The sequence below is a fragment of the Nomascus leucogenys genome, chromosome 19 (assembly GCF_006542625.1).
Source record: "Nomascus leucogenys isolate Asia chromosome 19, Asia_NLE_v1, whole genome shotgun sequence".
NCBI lineage: Eukaryota > Metazoa > Chordata > Mammalia > Primates > Hylobatidae > Nomascus > Nomascus leucogenys.
Window position 1 is genome coordinate 59,855,114 of NC_044399.1, and position 25,051 is coordinate 59,880,164.

The following is a 25,051-nucleotide window of genomic DNA, read 5'->3' on the forward strand; positions in this document are numbered from 1 at the left end:
TTAAAGCATAGGAACAATAAACGCCTACCAGTGGGTTAGGTCTGGTACTAGAAGAAGAGCTTCTTAGAGTCACAGAGGACAGTTCAACTCAGGTCAGGGAAAGTTCTAGGGATAACATCAATCTTTGAGTTGAGCCTTAAAAGATGGGCAAGTATTGCTAGGGGCGAGGGCAATTCGAAGTGAACAGAGTATGTCAATTTTATTTTTCCACACAAATTCTAATAAACTTGTAATAAGCTTTCTAGACAACTTTGGTTGTGACATGTACTTCTCCAACTTTCAGTTTCTCCTACCACTTAGAGCTACTATGAAAATTAAAAGTGATAATAGATATGAACTTAACATAGCATCTGGCACGTAAACTTTCAATACATGTCAATCATACAGAAACACATAACAATGCTGATTACAACGGCGTATTTCAAGAGTTCAGCATTCCTAGACAAAGAAAGTTATCAGTAAACAAAAATGAAGGCAAAGAGAAAAACTAGTAAGAATAAAGTTAAACAAACGACCCATCACCATTTAGCCAGGGTGAAATACTTCCCTCTACAGGCCCTAATGAAATCCTCACATTACATATTACAACAAAACAATAATTTATATTCATAATTGTATTGAAATCATGAATAAAACATTAAGTTCTACTAAGTATGGTCTATTTGAAAAGAGGAGGACATATTACGTCTTTAAGACTCTCACCAAAAAAAGCTCAAATAGGCCAGGCATGGTGGCTCACACCTGTAATCCTAGCACTTTGGAAGGCTGAGGCAGGAGGATCTCCTGAGCACAGAAGTTCAAGACCAGCCTGGGCAACCTGGAGAAACCCCATCTGTACTGGAAAAACAAACAAACAAAAAAGGTAAAAAAATTAGTCAGTCACAGTGGCACGGACCTGTAGTCCCAGCCAGTTGGGAAGTCAAGGTGGGAAAATCACCTGAGCCAGGAGATCAAGGCTGCAGTGAGCCGGATCACTCACTGCACGCTGTTGCCACTGCACTCCAGTGTAGGCAACAGAATGAGATTCTGCCTCAAAAAAAAAGGGCTAAAATAAAAATCTTGTATGCCTAAGTATGACCCTTCATTTATCTTTAAAACTGAGTTATATTAAATGAGATGTTAGTATGTTGTGATAGTAACAGCTCAACCAACAAGAAAAAAGTAAAACTGATGACTAAAATACACAGACTTTATTACGAATACCAAACTACAAAAAGGACCTTGGCATGTTCTACTGCCTGCCTGAAGAGGGTTAGACCAGAAGACAGAATTTAAGAGAAAAGGAAGGCGCTCAGCTAGATTGGCTTCCTCCTCAGAAACCAAGAAAATAAAACGAACTGGGGACATTCAAATCACTAACACCTCTAGTATATAAAAGTCATTACGGGCCGGGTGCCGTGGCTCACACCTGTAATCCCAGCACCTTGGAAGGCCAAGGCGGGCGGATCATCTGAGGTCCAGAGTTTGAGACCAGCCTGGCCAACGTGGCAAAACCCGTCTCTACTAAAAATACAAAAAAAACAGCCAGGTGTGGTGGTGGGCGCCTGTAATCCCAGCTACTCGGGAGGCTGAGGCAGGAGAATCACTTGAACTCGGGAGGTGGAGGTTGCAGTGGGCCGAGATTGAGCCATTCAACTCCAGTCAAGAGTGAAACTCCAACTCAAAAGATAAATAAAGTCATTATGGTGTATAGGCATACTTAAAAACCTGAGAAATAGAATTAAGCTATAATTTTTAAAGCCTTGAATCGACAAAATACCTAGTGAAACAAGATTAAGATGCTAGCATATCTAAAGGGAGATTTTTAAAGTTAAATTTCCTTACATTATAGACAAGGTTAACCTCCTTATTGCCAAGGGGCTTTGAAATTAATAATATGAGAAGCAGCATACAAAAACATTAAATGTATAAAAAGGTCTGAAACAAATGTTCTGGAGGAGTAATCTTATTCTACTTCTCCATACCTAAGAATTTAAAATATTAGAAATTACACTAAACTTTTTCCAGCCTTTGGTTTTCAGAAACAATAATAGTATAAAAAATTATCCCAAAATTTTTACTGTAAAGAATATTTTTCTATCCAAATCATTGGAAGAAAAGCCTGTATCAGATATAAGTATAATGATATAGACAGTATACATTTTGTAATCAATTTGTTATAGAAATAGTAGTTGAAGTTGATAGTGTTACCATACAGCCCACTTCAATGATCATATGTTAATGTGTCATAAAGAACAGAAGTAGCTTGATGGATGAAATCAGATTCTAACCCCCAATTGCCTGAGGAATCTAAAATTTGGGATCAAATTATTAAATCAGCTCCACCTTCTTAGCACTGACAAATACCAAACAGTTCACTGATTGTGGTTTTAAGAATAATAAGTGGAAAGGTCTAATATCAATTGTGGGCAGAGATCTCATGGTTCAAATATTTCCTCTTCTTCAGAAAGAAAGAGTGTGTATGAGTGTGTGAGTGTGTGTGTGTGTGTGTGTCACCGTGTAAGAAATATTTATACCTTTCAGTAAAGGGGCAATTCCACAATAAGGTTATTATTATCAAGTAACTAAAGTTTATACAGCATCTTGAAATCAAAGGTACTCTATAAATTTAAAATTGTAATATGGTATTAACTTAAAGCAAAGAACAATAATTTTAAAACACCTTATAGCCCAAGTGTATTGTAAACCAAATATAAATTCACTGTGGGATCTTTTTATAAGTGATTTTTTTTCCTCTATTAGGGAACCCAGATCTAAATGAACTGTGAAACACTTAGTCTAAAGGTATGCCAAACATTTCTTAAGGTCTTAACAAAGAATCAACTTTTTTTTTTTAAACAAAATGAGGCCTAGGTTAAATATTTTATTTGGCTTCTCAAGATGGACTGAGAAGTTGGGCACCAGCTCCAGACCAATTCCTGGACGCACATCAAACACAGCCCTGTCATTTATCCAGTCAGTCAAAACAATCTTTTCCATCTAACCCTTTAATGTTTATGTCCTAAAAAGCTGCTAATTGAATCCAGCTCTTGAGATCTATTTGCTAAAATCTATACCATCTAATTTATAAATGATGAACAAAAATGGAAAAAAAAATAACGTTAACTTTCCTGGCAAAACAGAAGAGACTCCCCTGTAACCAAAGAAGGAAGGACAATGTTTTTAATATTTGTCAAATTTTAAGAGAAAACTATTCAGAGACAAATAGTTGTAAGAAACTCAGAGTACCTCAAACTGTTTTTACTATTAAGAGGACACAGGGTATTTAAAATTCCTCAGAAAAACCTGAAACAAAATCACTATAAATGTAGTTCAATATTCCCCCTTCCCCTAAAATATAAGCATAATCTTTCCTCTTAATAAACTTTAATTATAAATTTTTATAACGTATCATAGGCAGTACGGAAACCACAGATAAACACTTTAAGATCTATTGAGTCATACTAAAAACCTCAACTAACCTTATCTGCAGAAAATCAAAATCCCTATTTTTTCCGTCATTTTCTCTACATAGCCCAGAAGGAAAGTAAATAGAAACAGCCTATTTCTGATGCTTTCTGCACACCTGGGATCACATGTTCTTTCCACGATCACTGACTCCAGATAGCAACAGCAACAGATAAACTCTAAAGCAACAAAGATCCCCTATAAAGGTTTCCACTGACTCCTCCCAATATAAGGACACTGAATGGTGGGGAGGGGGGTGGAATACAAGTATCCTCCAATCCAGGTTTTCCATTAAGAACCACTCAGTTAATGATTCCCTGTAATTTTCCCTTGGGAAAGGAAAACTGTCATGAAGGTAATATATTATTTAAATTGCAGCCAACATACATTCAAGCTAAATTCTCAAATACCAAATTCACTGCAAGTTTTCATCTAGCAAGTTCAGCCAGTGGACTGGGATGTGACACACAGGCATTCAACTACAAAATTAGTCCAAATAAATCTCAAAGTCTAGTGTGGGCAAACATAATTACAGTTTATCCGTACACGTGCACGCACACACAAATCCTCTAGGGAAAATTATCTTTCTCACCACTCACCCAAATATAAACGTGGACAATTTATCAGGGGTAAATGGTGAAGGTAGGATAACGCCGTGATTCCAATTCCTTTTCAAACCAAATACAAGTTCTCCTAAAATGGGGGTGGCAGGTCCATGTAAGAATACCAAAAATGGCATTGTAAGCAAAACATACCTGTAATGTTAAAGATTTCATGCACCTGGAATCATAAACACTTTGTAAGTGTAGTCTTCCATCTGGCAACCCCTCCGGACGTTCTTTTCCATTTAGAAAAAGGAAGGAGGAGGGTGGGGAGAGTAACAGAAAGTTTGCTCGAAAGTTTGTATGAGCACATACTTAGAAATGTACCCCTTCCCCCCCAAAAAGTGTGTTTTTAAAGCAGGTCTGGAGTTAGAAGTTAGACACAAGTTATGCGGCCTAAAAGTAACAACCCCAAACATGCCACCCTACAATCAGACACTTCCAAAACACAGTGTACAATGAGCCCCAGCCGTCGGATCAGACAGGCACACCGGAAAAGTCAACCTGTCTCCTCTCCTCAGAGAGACGTGAGTTTAAGGTGTGTGGCCCCGGCAGCGGTGGCCGGCGGCGGGGAGTAAAGGTTTTTCATGCGGGCATAACTGGGTGTGTAAGGTAACAACCCGGGAACACACACGCACACCCTCCCGTTAAGCGCTCCATCTTTAAGGAGTGTTTACTGCGCGCAGTCAGCAACCGGATTCAATAATCCTCGCCACGGGAGCTCTTCATCCCCTTCACGGTCTCACCTGGGCGGTAGCCCAGGAGCTGCTCCCCGAGCCCTGGGAGGCAGCGTCTGGCTCCTTGACCAAGACTTTCCGACCTGAAATCCGCCTGCGATGCGAACCGGTGTATCCTCCCCTCCACAAAAGACCACCCCCCCGCCCCGAGTCATCCTCGGCTTTTTAAAGAATGTCCAAACCGGAGCAAGTGGTTTTCCAATTACTCTCCCTGAACTAGGCCTTCCCACTCCTCCGACCCCCAACTCACCACTGATCGCGACCCTGGCCCTTCCCAAGGCCACAGGCACCCCCCGCCAGCTCGCCCACCCCGCGGCTGCCCAGCCCGGCCCGCCGCCCCCCCTCACCTGTCAGGCGGAGCTTGACGGGCCCGTTCCTCCGGCCTCCGGGGTTAGACATGTCCCCGGCGGCGGGGGCGGCGGGCGGGACGGGGACGGGGGCGACGGCGAGGCGCGGCGGAGTCACCACAGCGGCCGGGGCTGGGGCCCGAGCAGCCGGCGCCGCGGCCGCCACGGCCGGAGGGTCCCGGATGTGCCGAGAGTCGTCGCCATGAGCCGCGGAGGGAGCAGGACGCCGAGCTCCCCCCTCCTCCCACTTCTCCTTCCTCGGCCCGGGCCGCACAACAAAGCGGCAGCCGCGGCCGCCCGCGCCGCCTCCACCCGCGCCCCTGCCGCTTTCTCGCGGCCTCCGAGGCCTTTCCCTCCTCTCGTCTCGGCGAGGCTCACTAGCCGACGGGGCTGGTCGGCTGAGGCGGGCGGTGCTCGGCGGCGCCGGAGCAGGATTCTGGGCTCGGGCGCTTCCTCCTCCACCCGCCCTCTTGTCTGAGGGACCCGGGACCTGGGGCCGCCGCCGCCACTCGTCGGCTCCGGGGGGCGGGGAGGAGACGGGAGGCGGGGCCGGCGGGGCGGGGCGGGGCGGGGCCAGCAGAGCGGGGCGGGGCCGGCGGGCGCGCGCAGGGTGCCCCGGGCGGGCACCGGCAGTCAGGGAGGGTGTGAGCTGCCGCCGAGGGTCCCACGCGGAACGCTGGGAGGGAGCAGGCAGGGAGCAAAGTGGCGGCGGGCGCGGCAGCTCTGTGGCACCTGGAGGGGTTTAGTGTCCCGTCCACTTAAGGGAGCGCTTTTGTCCAAGCAGGGCCGACTGCATTTATTAGACGCCCACTGCGTGCAGGGCGCTCCGAGAGGCTGGGGCGAGGAAGGTTAGAACCGAGTCCGCTGCCTGCCTGGAACTTGGAGTCTTTCGGGCGAGGGAAGAGACAGCATTCCCACGCCGATGGCTCCAGCAAAGCCCCAGGACTGCTCTGCTCCTGGTCTTGTAGTTGACACCTCCATGCGAGACTCACCTGGTGGAGGAGATCGGGTTACCTGCCGACTCCCGCTCTTTTCAGGTGCAGCCAAGGATAGGGAGATGATACGTCTTAAAGGATTAACAAGATAAACCTGAAGAGTTGTTCATACGCTACTGTATTTCGTTATCTCAGGAGGAGAAAGAAAGAAAAGTTTAAAAATGTGTACCTTATGCTTTGACATTGTAAATGTACTGCTAGAAATTTATTTTTTCTTTTTTGTTTTTAGACAGGGTCTCCCTCTGTCGCCCAGGCTGGAGTGCAGTGGTGCGAACACGGCTTACTGCAGTCTCAACTTCCCGGGCTCAGGTGATCCTCCCACCCGAGCCTCTGGAGTAGCTGGGACCACAAGTGTGCACCACTACGCCCCACTAATTTTTGTATTTTTAGTAGAGACATGTTTAGTAGAGACATTTAGGTTTTCCCGTGTTGCCCAGGCTGGTCACGAACTCCTGACCTAAAGCGATCCGCCCGCCTCGGCCTCCCAAAGTATTGGGATTACAGGCCTGAGCCACTGCACCGGCCCTATTCTTGACAAATAATCGTACAGAAGATGTTCTTTGCTATATTCCATTAATAACAAAAGCGGAATGAGAGAACAGCATAGTGGTCCAGGAACCGCGTGGTTTTTTATGCAGCCATATAACCATTTTATGAAGATCATATAATATGGAAGAATGTATACGTAATGCAAAGTTTAAAAACAGAATAGAAGTTGTATGCATATACATGCGAAAGTATCTAGCACAATGTAAAATACTAAGGACAACAATGTGGGGGATTTTTTATGTGATTCATTAGCTTTGCTTTAGGCTATTATAACATTAACGCAATTTTAAATGTTTTGGATTAATATATTTTAATCCTTATTCCATGCCAGTCATTTCTTTTAATACATCAGTGAAGTCACTTCTCCAGATAGTTATCTCCGAGAGCATTTCATCAGTTTGGATACAGCCCTGCAATTAAAAGTAATCCAAAAAAGTATATGAAGTTCTAGACATCACACTAAAAATACCACAGATAGGCCGGGCACAGTGGCTCACGCCTGTAATCCCAACACTTTGGGAGGCCGAGGTGGACGGATCATTTGAGGTCAGGAGTTTGAGACCAGCCTGGCCAACATGGTGAAACCCCGTCTGTACTACAAAAAAATACAAAAAAATTAGCCGGGCGTGGTGGCGCATGCCTGTGGTCCCAGCAATTAGGGAGGCTGAGGCACGAGAATCGCTTGAACACGGGAGGTTGCAGTGAGCTTCAGCCTGGGTGACAGAGCGAGACTCCATATCAAAAATAAATACATAAATAAATAAAAATAAAAATAGGACAGATAGTGCCAGCAATTCATTCAACAAATATTAAGTGGCCATTTTGTGCAAAGCAATGAACAAGGTCCTTTAGAAATGCTTCCTTGTACTACAAACATATAGAAATCAATGTGAGCAATAGCTGCTACCACAATTTAAGAGGCCAGACAGTGGCAAAAAACTTAGCAAACTAATGTACACATTCACATTTGCCTTATTTTTATGGCACATGCTTTGTTCCCAACCATCCAACTAACATAATTTGTAGCCTTGTATTAGGTAATAGAAGTTAGGATTTCAGAATGTCATGGGAGACCCAGGGGAGGCTGCTTGTTTTAAAGTTGAAAGCAGTACATTCAAATATGTAAGTGACAGCATAGAAAAATGTATATAGGGTTAACGTGCAGAGGTTTGTATTTAGGTTTTCCTGTAAGTTTAAATCCTGTTGTTTAAAACAAATATTCAGATAAGAATAACACTTTAAAACCGTTCAAGGGCTGGGCATGGTGACTCATGCCTGTAATCCTAGCACTTTGGGAGGCCGAGGCAGAGGAGTCACTTGAGCCCAGGAGTTTGAAGCCTGGGCAACATGGCAAAACCCCGTATCTACAAAACATTAGCCAGGAGTGGTGGCCTGCACCTATAGGCCCAGCTACTCAGAAGGCTGAGATAGGAGGATCACCTGAGTCTATGGAGGTCAAGGTTGCAGTGAGCCGTGATCACACCACTGCATTCCAGTGCCACTGCATTCCATCCTGGGCAGCAGACTGAGACTATCACAAAAATAAAAAGAAAATCAATATACTGGTAATGATTTTTTTAAGCAGGTACATGGATGTTCATTTTATTGTTTTCCTTGCCATGTTAAATATTGACATTGACTGTAAACATTTATTTTTTTTAAAAGTAACTAAACGTTTAAAATGAAGTAAAATAAACAAAAAAATAGAACAAGGGCAGAGCGTGGTGGCTAACACCTGTAATCCTCACACTTTGGGAGACCAAGGTGGGAGGATCACTGGAGCCCAGGAGATCGAGGCTGCAGTGAGCTATGATTATGCCATTGCACTCCAGTCTAGGCAACAGAGTAAGACCCTACCTCAAAAAAACAAACACACACAAAAACAGAATACTCGTAATAGGAAAGTCATTTTGAAGGCCTCTCTTAAGTGAGTGGCCTCATCTAGTCCAGGCTCAGATTTCAGAGATGATTGGGTTAGACATCTTTAAAAAAAGAAAAAAAGTGTATATGTTTCTCTTCCCTTGGGGACATGGTTATGTCCCCAAATGGGGATATATGTACATTATAATGACAACATGTAGGGAACTACCAAATTAATAGCTGGAACTTGGGAAAGATAAGAAGCAGAAAATTAACAGATGGGAATCTTATATAAAATCAATTATATGCATTCAGGTGTAAAAGTCTTTGAGAAAAGGAAAATAGCATTGGACATGGAAACAGGACCATTCTTTACACATCAAAATATTACTATGAGATTCATTCAATCACCGTTTTGTTTTGATTTGTTTTGTTTTGTTTTGTTTTGAGATAGAGTCTCGCTCTGTCACCCAGGCTAGAGTGCAGTGGCTTGATCTTGGCTCACTGCAAACTCCGCATCCTTGGTTCAAGAGATTCTCCTGCCTCAGCCTCCCAAGTAGCTGAGATTACAGGTGCCTGCCACCACCCCCAGCTAATTTTTGTATTTTTAGTAGAGACAGGGTTTCTCCATGTTGGCCAGACTAGTCTCGAACTCTTGACCTCAGGTGATCTGCCCACCTCGGCCTCCCCAAGTCCTAGGATTACAAGCATGAGCGCTAGCATTTATTAATTTATGTTTGAGGCACTGTACTAGGCCTTGAAGTTACTGATTACTGAGATGGAAAAATTATAATAATTAAAGGACAGTCTTGTGAAAGAGAATTTTTATAAGAAAGAAGGAAGAAAGGGAGGGAAGGAGGGAGACAGGAAGGGAAAGGAAAAGAAAGGAGGAAGGGAGGGAGAAGGACTCATTAACAACCAGGACAAAATTTCATTAATGATGCTTTTTAACCAATGGCTCCCAAACCCAGGTCATCTGTGGTTGAAAAAGCAGGTTCCTAGCCCCATCCCAGACCTACTGCATCCAAATTTTCTGTGGTCAGGCTGAGAAGTATTTATAAAAGCTCCAGAGGGGACTCTGACAAACAACCAAGTTTGGGAACCGCTATCCCAGCGGTTCTCAAACTTCAGCCTGCATCAGAATCACCAGGAGAGCTTGTTAAACAGATTGCTGGGTCCCAGCTCCAGAGTTTCTCAGAGGGACAGTCTAGGGTGGGGCTCTAGAATTGAGTATCTAAGGTCCCAGATGATGCTGCTCATCAGGGGACCACGCTTTAAGAACTGCACTCCTGGCCAGGCGCGGTGGCTCATGCCTGTAATCCCAGCACTTTAGGAGGCCGAGGCGGGCAAATCACTTGAGGTTAGGAGTTCAAGACCAGCCTGTCCAACAGGGTGAAACCCTGTCTCTATTTAAAAAAAATACAAAAATTTGCCAGGCATGGTGGCGTGCGCCTATAATCCCAGCTACTCCGGAGGCTGAGGCAGGAGAATTGCTTGAACCTGGGAGGCAGAGGTTGCAGTGAGCTGAGATCACACCAGTGCACCTCCAGTCTGGGGAACAAAGCAAGACTCCATCTCAAAAAAAAAAAAAAGGAAGATACTAAGATGCTATGCTGCTGACTTTGAAGGTGAAAGAACGGGACATGAGTCAAAGAATGTAGGTGGCCTCTATACACTGGAAAAGGCAGGAAACAGATTGTACCCTAGAACCTCCAGAAGGAAGGCAGCCCTGCTGACACCTTGATGTTAGCCCAGTGAGGCCCATTTTCAAACTTCTGACCTCCAGAACTGTAAAGGAAATAAATGTGTGTTGTTCTAAGCCAACAACAACAACAAAATGAACTGCACTCTTCTAAATTACAGTATTAAGGAAAGCTAAACTTTCAGCATTAAATGCACCCAATTGCTTTATCACAGCAACACTTTTAGATATATTTTTGAGAAAAAAAATGGGAGAGATAACAATTCTTAGGGAATTCACCCTTTACTCTCTTCCTAAAATGGAAATCTACTTCGAAAGTAAATTTTGCATGCACATGCCTTTGATGGGTATAAAAATTGCAGAAAATCTTTTCAAATCATTTTTATTCCCCTTATGACTTCTAATTTATTTTCAGGAGACTTGTTCGCATTTTATCAAATCATTGTTTTAGGTATCTGTCTCAAATATAGTGACACCACCTATTTTATACCAATAAAATTAATCCTTTCCCATAAATGACATTTAATATAACTGTCCAATGAAATGCTATAACAGCAACTAATTCAATAGCATTTTCTAAGAAAATGTTTTTTGTTTGTTTGAGACAGGGTCTCACTCTGTTGCCCAGGCTGGAGTGGCATGATCATGGGTCACTACAGCCTCAACCTACCAGGCTCAAGCAATCCTACCTCCTCAGTTTCCTGAGTAGCTGAGACTACAGGCATATGGCAACATACTACGCTGATTTTTTTTTTTTTTTTTTTTTTTTTTTGAGACAGGGTCTCACTGTGTTGCCAGGCTGGTCTCAAACTCTTGGGCTCAAGCAGTCCTCCTGCTTTGGCCTCCCACAGTGCTGGGATTATAGGCATGAGCTACTGCACCCAGCCAACCAAAAGTTTTAAACTTTTTCATTAATGTATTTTACTAATCACTTAAAGTTGTATTCTTTATGATAGCATCCGAGACCATAAGTGAAAATCTACACATGGTTATCAGAATATGTCAAAGCTTTTGTTTAAAACATTTTTCTGTTTTCCAGGGCTAATGTCAAAATTTGATGTGACTCTGCAAGAAAATGCTTACCATCTGTGGTTGGTATTTTTCTTCTGCTCCAGCCATTAATATATATTTTTACATACAAGAGTTGTTTCCAGTAATAAAAAATCTGTCTGAGGTAAGGTTATATTAATATTTGTACTCCTGCAAAGCTATTTTTGTAGTGTAAATTTCAAATTTAATACAGCTTATCCACCATAGAAGAGGCTAATATTAAGTGCTCAGCAATTTATACCACTGCTTAAAAGTTAACTTTCTTTCATTCTGAAAATATCACTAATTTGGCCAGGTGCGGTGGCATATGCCTGTAATCCCAGCATTTTGGGAGGCCGAGGTGGGTAGATTGCTTGAGGCCAGGAGTTCGAGACCAGCCTGGCCAACATGGTGAAACCCCCATCTCTACTAAAAATACAAAAATTAGCCAGGTGTGGTGACAGGCACCTGTAATCCCAGCTACTCTGGAGGCTGAGGCAGGAGAATCGCTTGAACCTGGGAGGCAGAGGCTGCAGTGAGCCAAGACTCTACCACTGCACTCCAGCCTGGACAACAGAGACTTCATCACAAAAAAAAAAAAAAAAAAAAAAAAAAAAGAAAGGAAGAAATGAAAATGAAAAGACCTTATTGTAGTCTTTTTTTTTTTTTTTTTTTTTGAGACAGTCTCAGTGTGTTGCCCAGGCTGGAGTGCAGGGGCGAGATCTTGGCTCCCTGCAACTTCTGACTCCCAGGTTCAAGCAATTCTTCTGCCTCAGCCTCCCAAGTAGCTGGGACTACAGGCGCCTGCCACCACACCTGGCTAAATTTTTGTGTTTTTAGTAGAGATGGGGTTTCACTATGTTGGCCAGGCTGGTCTTGAACTCCTGGCCTCATGATCCGCCCGCCTCGGCCTCCCAAAGTGCTGGGATTACAGATGTGAGCCACTGTGCCTGGCCTGTAGTCTTAAAGTGGCTTTCTCAGCTGCCAACTCTAGGACCTCTCAACTCAGCTCCTCATTTCTAGTTCAATCTCCCAGTGTCCCCATCTCATGTTTTAAGGAGAGAAAATTTCACTGGCTTCTTGGTCAGCCACACACCTTTGGCTCAGTCAGTGGAGGCCAAGCTCCCTTAGTACAAACACAGCTACCTGGGCTTATCCCTGCTGTAAGGCAGTGGTTCTCAAGGTGGGTTCTCTGCACCAGTGGCATTAGAAATGTACATTCACGGGCCCCACCCCAACCTACAGAATCAGCATCTCTAGGGATGGAGCCCAGGACACTGTATGAGAGCTATAGGCGAGGGCAGATTTCCTGAGGAAGGGATGTGTGTAGGGACTACCTTCTTACCATCTGAGAAGGCAGAAGGCAACTGGCACAGGGGAGCCCGGATCTGCAGAGACACAGGTAGGAAATGTGACCCTAGCTTCTGTGATTGGGTGATTGGATGATTTCATCATCTTGATTTTGGACTTCCTACCCTTCACCACACCTGGCCCAGGTCTTTTCAAGTAGATAAATAAATGATGAACTGAAGGCCAGGCACGGTGGCTCACGCCTGTAATCCCAGCACTTTGGTAGGCGAGGTGGGAGGATCACTTGATGCCATGAGTTCGAGACCAATCAGGGCAACATCATCACAGGACCCTGTCTCAAAAAAAAAGGAAATGAATTCATAGAAAGAGACTGACAAAGCAGAGTGATTGACAGATTCCCTGCCAGTTCTCCTGGTTCAGGTGTACTTCTCACACTCCATTTCCAAGGGGTCCCCCAGTGAATAACCACCCTGTCCCTTACTTAAGCAGGTTTAAGTGGGCCCCTGTTCCTTGCATTTACTTTGTCTCCACTTGAAACCCCTTTTCCTTTTCAGATCTGTCCTAAGCTCATCCTCAAAGATCCTTGATTGTCTGTCTTGCTCCTGCCCATGTTCTTCCCCAGAACTGGACTCTCACCTGCAACCCAGCCCATGGCTTGGATCCCACCACCCAGGTGCCACGCTTCTACAATCTAGAGCAGCCTAATACATATGGCTAGTGTGCACTTGAAACGGGCTGCAAGTGTAAAATACACAGTGGATTTCGAAGACTCAGTATGGAGAAAAAAGTAAAATATCTTATTAATATTTTTTATATTGATGACATGTTAAAATAATATTTTGAATATACCTATATTGGGTTAAATAAAATATTGGCCAGGTGCAGTGGCTCACACCTGTAATCCCAGCACTTTGGGAGGCCTAGGGTGGATCACCTGAGGTCAGGAGTTCGAGACTAGCCTGGACAACATGGTGAAATCCTGTCTCTACTAAAAATACAAAAAATTAGCCAGGTGTGGTGGTGGATGCCTGTAGTCCCAGCCACACGGGAGGCTGAGGCATGAGAATCACTTGAACCTGAGAGGAGGAGGTTGCAGTGAGTCGAGATCTTGCCACTGCACTCCAGCCTGGGTGACAGAGTGCAGAGTGAGATGCTATCTCAAAAAAAAAAAAAAAAATATATATATATATATATATATATGTACATAGTAATTAAAGCTCATTTCATTTAGAAAATTTGAAATTACAAATGTGACTCTCATTATATGTCTTTTGGACTGTGGCGACCTAGAGGTAATGACCATTCACGTATATACCTCCAGAATGTTTTACATAAGCTGGACTTGCCACTGGCTGGCTCTGCACTCTGCCCAACGTCGGACTTTGACTACCTCACCCCTCAGGCCTTACCTTACCCACCCAGCTCTCTAACTAATTCCTATGGTGAGGTCAGTTCAACAGCAACTATCTCACCGTGGTGAAAATGAAACAATCTAGTGTTAAGATTTTCTTTCAGCCCCTACCACACCTACCCGGTTTTGCCTTACATTGACCATCATGTCCTGTGCCTAAGTCTTATAACTAGACAGAGATTGTACAGCAGATTCATGTGTGCAGTAGAGAGGTGGGCTAGATGACCTCTGTTATGGGTTAAATTGTGACCTCCAAAAAGATATGTGGAAGTCCTAATCCCTAGTACCTGTGAATGTGACATTATTTGGAAATGGGCCCTTTGGAGATGTAATCAAGTTAAGATGAGGCTTTTAGAGTGAGTCCTAATTCAATATGACTGTATTCTTTTTTGTTGTTTTTTTGACAGTGTCTCACCCTGTTGTCCAGGCTGGAGTGCAGTAGTGCAATCTTGGCTCATTGCAACCTCTGCCTACTGGGTTCAAGCAATTCTCCTGCCACAGCCTCCCAAGTAGCTGGGATTACAGGTGCCCACGACCACGCCCAGCTAATTTTTGTATTTTTGGTAGAGACAGGGTTTCACCATGTTGGCCAGGCTGGTCTCAAACTCCTGGCCTCAAGTGATCTGCCTGCCTTGGCCTCCCAAAGTGTTGGGATTACAGGCGTGAGCCACCGTGCCTGGCCCTGTGTCCTTTTAAGAAGAGAAACATTCCATGTGAAGACAGAGACACACAGGAGGAATGCCATATGATGACAGAGGCAGAGATTGGAGTGAAGCAGCTGCAAACCGAATATTAAGGATTGCCAGCCACCACCAGAAGCCAGGAAGAGGCAACCTAAGATTCTACCCAAAGTCTCAGAGGGAGCATGGCCCTGCTGACACCTTGATTTTGGACTTCTATCCTTCAGAACCATGTTGTTTTGTTTTTAAACCACCGAATTTGTGGTACTTTGTCTCAGGAGCCCTGGGAAATGAATACTTCTAAGTCTCTTCCATACTTTATCACATACGATACAGATAACAAAACACATTCTGCAATAGGTTTTCATTTTTTGTTGCATTTATAATGCTGCACTTTTTTAAAAATAGAAAATCATGTAAATCTAGACCATTTTATGCACTCATTTTAAGTATACACACCAGCCTGTTATATTGTGAATTCTGAGATAAAAGAGAATGTAATTTGAAGAGATTGCATATTTTCCGAAGCCAATTTGGTGATTTAAGCACGGAAGTATTACAATTAAATGTTTGAAAAGTTATCTATGCATGTTTTGCTGTAAGACGATAGCATGAAGCAACACATCTTTTCAGCATGAGGTAGCAGCTCCAGCCCTGGGGGAAGGGAGCTGGGACATCATTCGACTGCAACTACTTTGGACGACTGAGCAACATGAACAGGCTCAAAAAAAAAGTCATATCCAAATCATCCTCAAAATACAAACTGTAGTAGCTACAACACAATTCTCTAAGGGCGAGATGGGCGGAGAAGTGGAAATATTTGTATGATGCAGTCTTTATGGGTAATGCAGAGAATATGGGCCAGAATGAGATCAACATGACTCGTAAGCCTGTGGGTCAATGTCAAACCACTTTGCTTAAAATTCCTCAATGGCTGCTCATTGCCCTCGGGACCCAGTCCAAAGAGCTTTGTGTGGCATTTCCAGCATTGCCGGGCCCCTGCCCACCTCTAGCCTTGTTTCCTCCTCCTCTGTCCCGCCTGTACCAAAGAACTCAAGACTCATCTTTCAGGTTCCTTTTGTCTCATCGAGGTCAGTTTCTCCTCTCACCTTCAGACAGTAAGTAGGCACCTGCTTTCCCATCTGTCTGGCCTATCCAAACAGGAAAGCATATAATATGAATATTTTACATCGTGTAATTGACTACTTGATTGATTCATAAATTATATTGTAGTGTGAATGTGTATGATAATGTATTACTTAGAGTTTTGTCATTTTCGTTAATTTTAATTTTTTTTTTTTGAGACAGAGTGTCACTGTGTTGCTCAGGATGGAGTGGAGTGGTGCGATCTTGGCTCACAGCAACCTCTGCCTCCTGGGCTCAAGGGATTCTCCTGCCTCAGCCTCCCAAGTAGCTGGGATTACAGGTACCTGCCACCATACCTGGCTGATTTTTGTGGGTTTTTTTTTTTTTCAGTTGAGTCAGGGTTTCACTATATTGGCCAGGCTGGTCTCAAACTCTTGACCTCAGGTGGTCTGCACACCTCAGCCTCCCAAAGTGCTGTGATTACAGGCATGAGCCACCGTGCCTGGCCTCATTCATTTTAATTAATGATAGAATTTTAAAAGGGAGAACCACCAGAGATCATCTACCATGTTCACCTCCCTCTAGATGAAGAAAATTAGGCTATTATTTTTTAACGTCTTAAAAGACAGTCAGGGCTGGAGCCGGGCGTGGTGGTGGGCACCTGTAGTCCCAGCTACTCGGGAGGCTGAGGCATGAGAATGGCATGAACCCAGGAGGCAGGGCTTGCAGTGAGCAGAGATAGCGCCACTGCACTCCAGCCTGGGCGACAAAGCAAGACTCTGTCTCAAAAAAAAAAAAAAAAAAAAGACAGGGCTGGGTGCGGTGGCTCTCACCTGTAATCCCAGCACTTTGGAAGGCCGAGGCAGGTGGATCACCTGGGGTCAGGAGTTCAAGACCACCCTGGCCAAAATGGGGAAAACCTATCTCTACTAAAAATTCAAAAATTAGCCAAGCATGGTGATGTATGCCTGTAATCCCAGCTACTGGGGAGGCTGAGGCAGGATAATTGCTTGAACCTGAAAGGTGGAGGTTGCAGTGAGCCAAGATCGCGCCACTGCACTCTGGCCTGGGCGACAGAGTGACACTCCATCTCAAGAGAAAAAAAAAAAAAAAACAGCCGGGCACGGTGGCTCACACCTGTAATCCCAGCACTTTGGGAGACTGAGATGGGCGGATCACGAGGTCAGGAGATTGAGACCATCCTGGCTAAAACAGTGAAACCCCATCTCTACTAAAAATACCAAAAAAAAAAATTAGCTGGGTGTGGTGACGGGTGCCTGTAGTTCCAGCTACTCGGGAGGCTGAGTCAGGAGAATGGCCTGAACCCGGGAGGTGGAGCTTGCAGTGAGCCAAGATGGCGCCACTGCACTCCAGCCTGGGCGACAGAGCGAGACTCCGTCTCAAAAAAACAAAAACAAAAAAACAGTCAGGCCAGGGCATGGTGGCTCACGCCTGTAATCCCACACTTTGGGAAGCTGAGACGGGTGGTCAGGAGTTTGAGACCAGCCTGGCTGAAATGATGAGACCCCGTCTCTACTAAAAATACAAAAATTACTGGGCATGTTGGTGGGTGCCTGTAATCCCAACTACTCTGGAGGCTGAGGCACGAGAATCACTTGAACCTGGGAGGTGAAGCTTGCAGTGAGCAGAGATTGTGCCACTGCACTCCAGCCTGGACGACAGAGTGAGACTCTGTCTCAAAAAAAAAAAGAAAGAAAAGAAAAGACACTCAGATGCCTTTTAGAGTGTGTATAATTGTGATCATCACAGACTCTGACAATAAAGTCAATTATTGGAATACACCCTCTTCATTAGTAGGGTCTTTAAGGTAGCACCCCCCACCAAATTCCAGATAAAAACTTGAGGCCTCACCTGAGGTAAGGCTAGACTTCCCCAGGGCCTCTATCATGGAGGCTCATCCCAATAAGACCAATGGCGTGGAGGAAGTAAAGAAAAGACAAAGTGCTCTGTAAGCAACTGGGTACCATGAGAAACTCTAAAATCCACAGTGGGGAAAGTTGTTCTATCTTTCCAAGGCCTGAGTGAACTAAGGGGCGGTGAGAGGTCAGAAGTATTCCATTAATTAATATCCTTGCACATGTAAGGAAACTTCAGGAGTTGAGTAAGAAGAAAACTCCCCCTGCTATTCACTAACAGCCGAATCAATGAATGTCAAGATCATTACAAAGCAATGTCATTTCATATTTTCCAAGTGACAGAGGAGAATATTTAATTGCATCCATTATCTGGGAAAGCTGATACTGTAACTGTGGAGACATTTATGAAGCAAGAAGGCCCCTTTACCTACGGAGGTGCATAAACACACTCGGACTAGAATTTCTAGATTTCTAAGTAATTGTTTTTGGTATTAGACCTCCCAGTGGCCATTCCTTTATTAAAACTTGTCATTGTGTGTTTAAAATCCTATCCACTGAGTTGGTTTCAACCTTACTGGAAAGGAATTTATAAATAAATATCAAAGCACGTGGTAAGGTTACACTCCTAGGAATCTATTCTAAGGAAATCATCAGAGGTCTGCACAAAGACACTGATATGGTTTGGCTCTGTGTCCTCAACCAAATCTCGTCTCGAATTGTAATCCCCACGTATGGAGGGAGAGAGGTGATTGGATCCTGGGGGCTATTTTCCCCATGCTGTTCTCATGATGGTGAGTGAATTCTCATGAGATCTGATGGTTTTATAAATGGCAGTTTTTCCTGCACTTACACTCTCCTGCCATCTTGTGAAGAAGGTGCCTGCTTCCCCTTCTGCCATAACTGTAACTTTCCTGAGGCCTTCACAGCCATGCAGACCTGTGAGTCAGTTAAACTTCCTTTGTTTATAAATTACCCACTGTCGGATACTATCTTTATAGCAGTGTGAGAACAGACTAATACAGACATATACAAGGATATTCATCCAATACTGTTTACAAGCACAACAAAGTGAAAGCAATTTAAATGCACAAAAGGAGATTGGTTTTAAAATATATGGTATACTTGTATAAAAAACTATTTTTTTTTTTTTTGAGAGGGAGTTTCGCTCTTGTTGCCCAGGCTGGAGTGCAGTGGCGTGATTCTGGCTCACTGCAACCTCCGCCCCCCACCCGGGGTTCAAGCGATTCTCCTGCCTCAGCCTCCTGAGTAGCTGGGATTATAGGTGCATGCCAAAACATCCAGCAAATTTTTGTGTATTTAGTAGAGATGGGTTTTCGCCACGTTGGCCAGGGTGGTCTTGAAATCCTGACTTCAGGTGATCCACCCACCTCGGCCTCCCAAAGTGCTAGGATTACAGGTGTGAACCACTGCGCCGGCCTGAAAAACTATTACGTAATCATTGAAAATAATGTTCCCAAAGACATTTTTTCTTCATATATGTGTGTATATATTATATATATAACATAATATATAATATACATATACATATATACATATATAATATACATATAAAATATACACACAAACATATATATATATATATATATATATATTTTGGGTTTTTTTTGTTTTTTTTTTTTGAGACGGAGTCTCGCTCTGTCTCCCAGGCTGGAGTGCAGTGGCGCAATCTCGGCTCACTGCAAGCTCCGCCTCCCGGGTTCACGCCATTCTCCTGCCTCAGCCTCTCCGAGTAGCTGGGACTACAGGTGCCCGCCACCACGCCCGGCTAATTTTTTTTTTGTATTTTTAGTAGAGACGGGGTTTCACCGTGGTGTCGATCTCCTGACTTCGTGATCCGCCCGCCTCGGCCTCCCAAAGTGCTGGGATTACAAGCGTGAGCCACCGCGCCCGGCCTATTTGTTTGTTTTTTAGTAGAAACAAGATCTTGCTCCATCATCCAGGCTGGACAACCCTGGCATGGTCACAGGTCACTGTAACCTTGAACTCCTGGGCTCACGGAATCCTCCTGCCTCAGCCTCCCAAGTAGCTAGGGCTCCCAGCATGTGCCACTAGGCCCGGCTAATTTTATTTATTTATTTTACTTTTTTAAATTTTCTTTCTCACTATGTTGCCCAGGCTGGTCTCAAACTCCTGGCTGCAAGTGATCCTCCCACCTCAACCTCCCAAAGTGCTAGGATTACAGGCATGAGCCACTGCACCTGGCCTTTCACATATTTCTATATGAAAAAAATAAGAAGAGAATTCCCCTCCCTCTGTCTCTTCCTAGGCTCCCTAGAGAAAAGAACTACCACAAATTTGGCATGTACTCTTTCTGTGCAGGTTTTCATACTTCATTCAGTGACATAAGGGAATGTTAATAATATATATATAATTTTTTACAAAACTAAAATATATGTGAGAAATCATCCCAACCCCAATTTTAAAATAAATATACCCGTACATTTATTCATTCAAAATGATGTTTATTAAGAATATCCTAGAATATACTAGGAGCGCTGGGATTTCCAAGCCCTGCCATGGGAGACGCATGGGGACTGACAGGTTCCCAGATCCATATCCTGGCAGATGTCTCTGGCTCAGTGTCCCCCAGTGGCTGCCTGCCACCTTCAAGGGAGCTCTTGGATGGAAGTCCCCTCTTACGTCCCGCCACCCTCCCCAGGCTGGCCTTTGAGAGGTGACCCCAGGGGAACCACGTTGAGGCTGCTTTCAAATCCTCCAGCGAGAGCTCCACCAAATGGCCTGGGTGGACCAGATGGGACGAGACTGGACCATCCCAGACTGTGCTCTTCTTGCTGGGGGTGGAGGCGGGGTGGGTTGACGGACAGGGTAGACAGGCAGCCCCAGCATTATAAAACTGAGATGCGACTGGGCACGGTGGCTCATGCCTGTAATCCCAGCACTTTGGGAAGCTGAGGCGGGCAGATCACGAGGTCAAGAGATCGAGACCAGGCTGGCCAACATGGTGAAACCCCGTGTCTACTAAAAATACAAAAACCAGCTGGGCGTGGTGGCGGGCACCTGTAATCCCACCTACTTGTGAGGCTGAGGCAGGAGAATCGCTTGAACCCGGGAGGCAGAGGTTGCAATGAGCTGAGATTGCACCACTGTGCTCCAGCCTGGCAACAGAGCGAGACTCTGTCCACCCCCCCACAAAAAAAACTGAGATGCATTCCTAGGGTGCCCGGGTATGGGAGTGTCACATAGGATGCCCTTCTTCCAGTCACCCTGCCTTCAGCTTCCTCAGGCATGATGACAACTTCCCATCAGAGCCTCTTTTTTCCCTTTTTCCACCACAGAGATGAGAAACATGAGAGGGAGAAAGAGCTCAATAAATACTGCTTATCCTCATTTGTGTAATCATCAGTGATCTACATACAGACAGGTGACTAGACAGGGATGCAAATAAAAAAAAAAAAAGAATATACTAGGTACTGGGCGCAGTGGCTCATGCCCGTAATCCCAGCACTTTGGGAGACCAAGGTGGGTGGATCACCTGAGGTCAGGAGTTTGAGACCAGCCTGGCCAACATGGCAAAACCCCGTCTCTACTAAAAATACAAAAAAATTAGCCAGATGTGGTGGGAGACGCCCGTAATCCCAGGCGGGAGGCTGAGGCATGAGAATCACTTGAAACCAGGAGGCGGGGGTTGCAGTGAGCCAAGATTGCACCATTGCACTCTAGCCTGGCTGGTCGACGGAGCAAGACTCCATCTAAAAAATAATAATAATAAAAATAAAAGTACTAGTTGCTGAGCGCTGTTCTTAGAGTTTGTAATTTAGTGGAGGAAGACAGATAACCAACAAAGAGACAATACATAAAATGCGAAAGGTAAGAAGAGAATTTTCCATTGCTTTCTAGGATGCATTTTCAGTGCTGAGGTTGTCAATCACAGTGATTCTCCAGCCTTACTGAAAATGTTGAAACAGGTACTGTAGGCAATTAAAAACAAAAAGAATATGTTGAGACAAAAATTATACCCCTTTCGCATTGGACATGGACGAAGAAGGACGGACACTACTGGGTCATTGTACTCTGTGGCGAACACTGAGAGTGGTGTCAACACAGACCAAGAGGGGCCAAGAGATGGAGAGAGTGAACTCTGATCTTGATTTTCCAATGGGAGGCCCTGTAGGAAGCCATTCATAAAGCCTCCACCTAGTTTGGGTCAGGTTTTCAGTCACTAGCCCATAAGAGTTCCAACTAGGCTGGGCACAGCAGCTCATGCCTGTAATCGCAGTACTTTGGGAGGCTGAGACAGGAGGATCACTTGAGCCCAGGAGTTCAAGACCAGCCTGGGTAACACAGCAAGACCCCACCTCTACAAGAAATAGAAAAAATTAGGGGGGCATAGTAGCACATGTTTGTAGTCCCAGCTACTTGGGAGGCTGGGGCAAGAGGATCCCTTGAGCATGGGAAGTTGAAGCTGCAGTGAGCCTGATCATACCATTGCACTCCAGCCTGGGTGACAGAGCAAGACCCTGTCTAAAAAGAGAGAGAGAGAGAGACAGAGAGAGAACTAATTAGTATATCCAGTGAAGCAGAATCTCTGGGTGGAAGCTGCAATCTGCATTGTTAACTAGGTCCCCATGTGAATCTTTTTTTTTTTTTTTTGAGACAGAGTCTTGCTTTGTCACCCAGGCTGGAATGCAATTGTGCAATCTCAGCTCACTGCAAACTCCACCTCCTGGGTTCAAGTGATTCTCCTGCCTCAGCCTCCCAAGTAGCTGGGATTACAGGCACGTACCACCACACCCTGTTAATTTTTGTATTTTTAGTAAAGACTGGGTTTCACCATGTTGACCAGGCTGGTCTCAAACTCCTGACCTCAAGTGATCCGCCCACCTTGGGCCTCCCAAAGTGCTGGGATTACAGCCATGAGCCACTGTGCCTGGCCTCCCATGTGAATCTGCATTGAAGAGGTGAAGAATTTGCTCCAGAACAGGGACAACCAAAAAGCAAACGTTTTCTGTAAAGGGCCACATAATAAATATTTTAGGCTTTGTGTGCCATAGAGTCTCTGTGGCAACTACTCAACTCTGGTACTGTAATGTAGATGCAGCCATAGATGAATGGGTGTGGCTGTGTTCTAATAAAACTTTGTTTATAAAAGCAGGCAGTGGGCTAGATTTGGCTCACTGGCATGGTGCCCACCCCTGCTCTAGAACTAGAGCCATAAGCAAAGAGAAAACTACCAAACCTGGAAGGGTCAGTAAGATTCGGTAAAGTATTTTTCCAAAATCTATAAAATCTGAAACCATTTAATAGTTGAAAGAAAGAAGCCAATATAATTATAAGAAGCGCTCATATTTCTTGAGGGCTTACTATGTGCCAGAGGCTATGCCAAGGGATGTATCATTTAGAATGCTTTCATCTCATAGAACATCTCACATACCAAGTAGTTGTTTTTTTTGTTTTTTTTTTTTTTTTTTTTTTGAGACAGAGTCTCGCTCTGTCACCCAGGCTGGAGTGCAGTGGTGTAATCATAGCTCACTGCAGCCTTGATCTCCTGGGCTCAAGAGATCCTCTTGCCTCAGCCTCCCAAGCAGCTGGAACTACAGTCATGTGCCACCATGCTCAGCCAATTTTTAAAAATTGTTTTTAGAGACAGGGTTTCACTATGTTGACTGGGCTGGTCTTGAACTTTTGGGCTCAAGCGATCCTCCCACCTTGGTTTCCCAAAGTGCTGGGATTACAGGCATGAGGCACCACACCCGTCCTCCTTTCATGTCTTAATGGTCAGAATTTGATCATGGGCTCACTCTCAATTATTAGAAAGGGGAATGGAATTTCCAAGATTAGTTGAGTAATCAGGAATCCTCTCCTGATCTTGGCTATGTAGAGGATATGGGGGATGGAAGGGTGTGTCTGTAGAGGCTGTATGAATATCTGAATAAAACCAGGGCTCTGGTAGGAAGAAAACATGGGGGCCAGAAATGGATATTGAATAAGCAACCAAGTGATATGACCATAACACAAGTACCATGACCAGGTGATAGTAGTTTCCATGTTTTAGAGATGAGAAAATAAGTCAGAGAGGGGAAAGTGACTAGGTCAAGGTCACAAAGCTACTAAGTGGAAGAGACTAGCTTCAGGCCCAGGTCTGTGACTACAGTGCCCACTCCCTCAGCCACTGCACTAAAGTGCTATGGTGGGAAAGCTGAAGTCAGGAAAGAACAGAATAGCTCCAAAGCTTGCCTCAAAATCAGGTAAACTTGAGCCACTTATAAAACCTGTGATGTCGCTGGGCACGGTGGCTTGCACCTGTAGTCCTAGCTACTCAGGAGGCTGAAGAGGGAGGATCACATGAGCCCAGGAGTTTGAGGCTGCAGTGAGCTATGATCACACCACTGCACTCCAGCCTGGGCAGCAGGGCCAAACCCCATCTCTAAAAACAAATAGGCTGGGCACAGTGGCTGACACCTGTAATCCCAGCATTTTGCAGGCCAAGGCGCAAGGATGGGTTGAGCTCAGAAGATAGAGACCAGCCTGAGCAACATAGTGAGACCTCGTCTCTATTAAAACTTAGCCAGGTATAGTGATCTGTACCTGTAGTCCCAGCTACTCAGGAGGCTGAGGCAGGAGGATTGCTTGAGCCAAGGAGGTCAAGTCTGCAGTGAGCTATAATCACCACCGCACTCCAACCTTAGTGACAGAGTGAAACCCTGTCTCAAAAATAAAAAATAAAAACAAACAAACAAAAATCCTGTGATGTCACCAAGCCTCCCTAGCAGGGTGTATCGTTTAGGTTTGTTGTAGAACAAACAACCCCATAATGGAGTGAGTAAAAGCACAATAATTTCTTTAGCTCACAATTATATGGCTCAGCAAGTTGGGCTGGGCTTCTGGTCTCAGCTGGACTCATGCATCTTTGGTCGGCTAGGGACTGGCTGGTCTAAGGTAGCCCCTGGTGGACACCTGGGCTGGTTCCACATGGTCTGTCACCCTTCAGCAGGTTAGGCTGTGCTTGTGCATATGGAGGCTGGGCAGGGTGCCAAGAGTGGGAGAGAAATACCTAAGGCAGCCAGACATGGTGGTTCACACCTATAATCCCAACACATTGGGAGGCCGAGGAGGGCAGATCATGTGAGGTCAGGTGTTCAAGACCAGCCTGGCCAACATGGTGAAACCCCATCTCTACTAAAAATACAAAAATTAGCCAGGCATGGTGATGTGGGCCTGTAATCCCAGCTACTCAGAAGGCTGAGGCAGGAGAATCGCTTGAACCCGGGAGGCAGAGGTTGCAGTGAGCTGAGATCACACTACTGCACTCCAGCCTGGGCGACAGAGCCAGATTCTACTTCAAAAGTAAAAAAAAAAAAGAAATGCCTAAGGCTTCTCGAGGCCTTGTTTGGATCTAGGAAAAATTACTTTTCAAATAAGGACTGAACTAAAAAAGA

The 25,051-nt window shown here is 44.8% G+C and overlaps 1 protein-coding gene across 2 annotated transcripts in view; it reads right to left on the reverse strand.

Moving 5' to 3' along the window:
• The window catches only part of SMURF2 (SMAD specific E3 ubiquitin protein ligase 2), a 116,162-nt gene extending 110,523 nt beyond the window's left edge, over positions 1-5,639 (reverse strand). For both annotated transcript variants that reach the window (XM_030800404.1, XM_030800403.1), the window contains exon 1: positions 5,134-5,639. In XM_030800404.1, the coding sequence (XP_030656264.1) occupies positions 5,134-5,185 (52 nt within the window). In that variant the 5' untranslated portion in view covers positions 5,186-5,639. The remainder of the gene's footprint in view (positions 1-5,133) is intronic.
• Between the last annotated feature and the right edge of the window lie 19,412 nt (positions 5,640-25,051).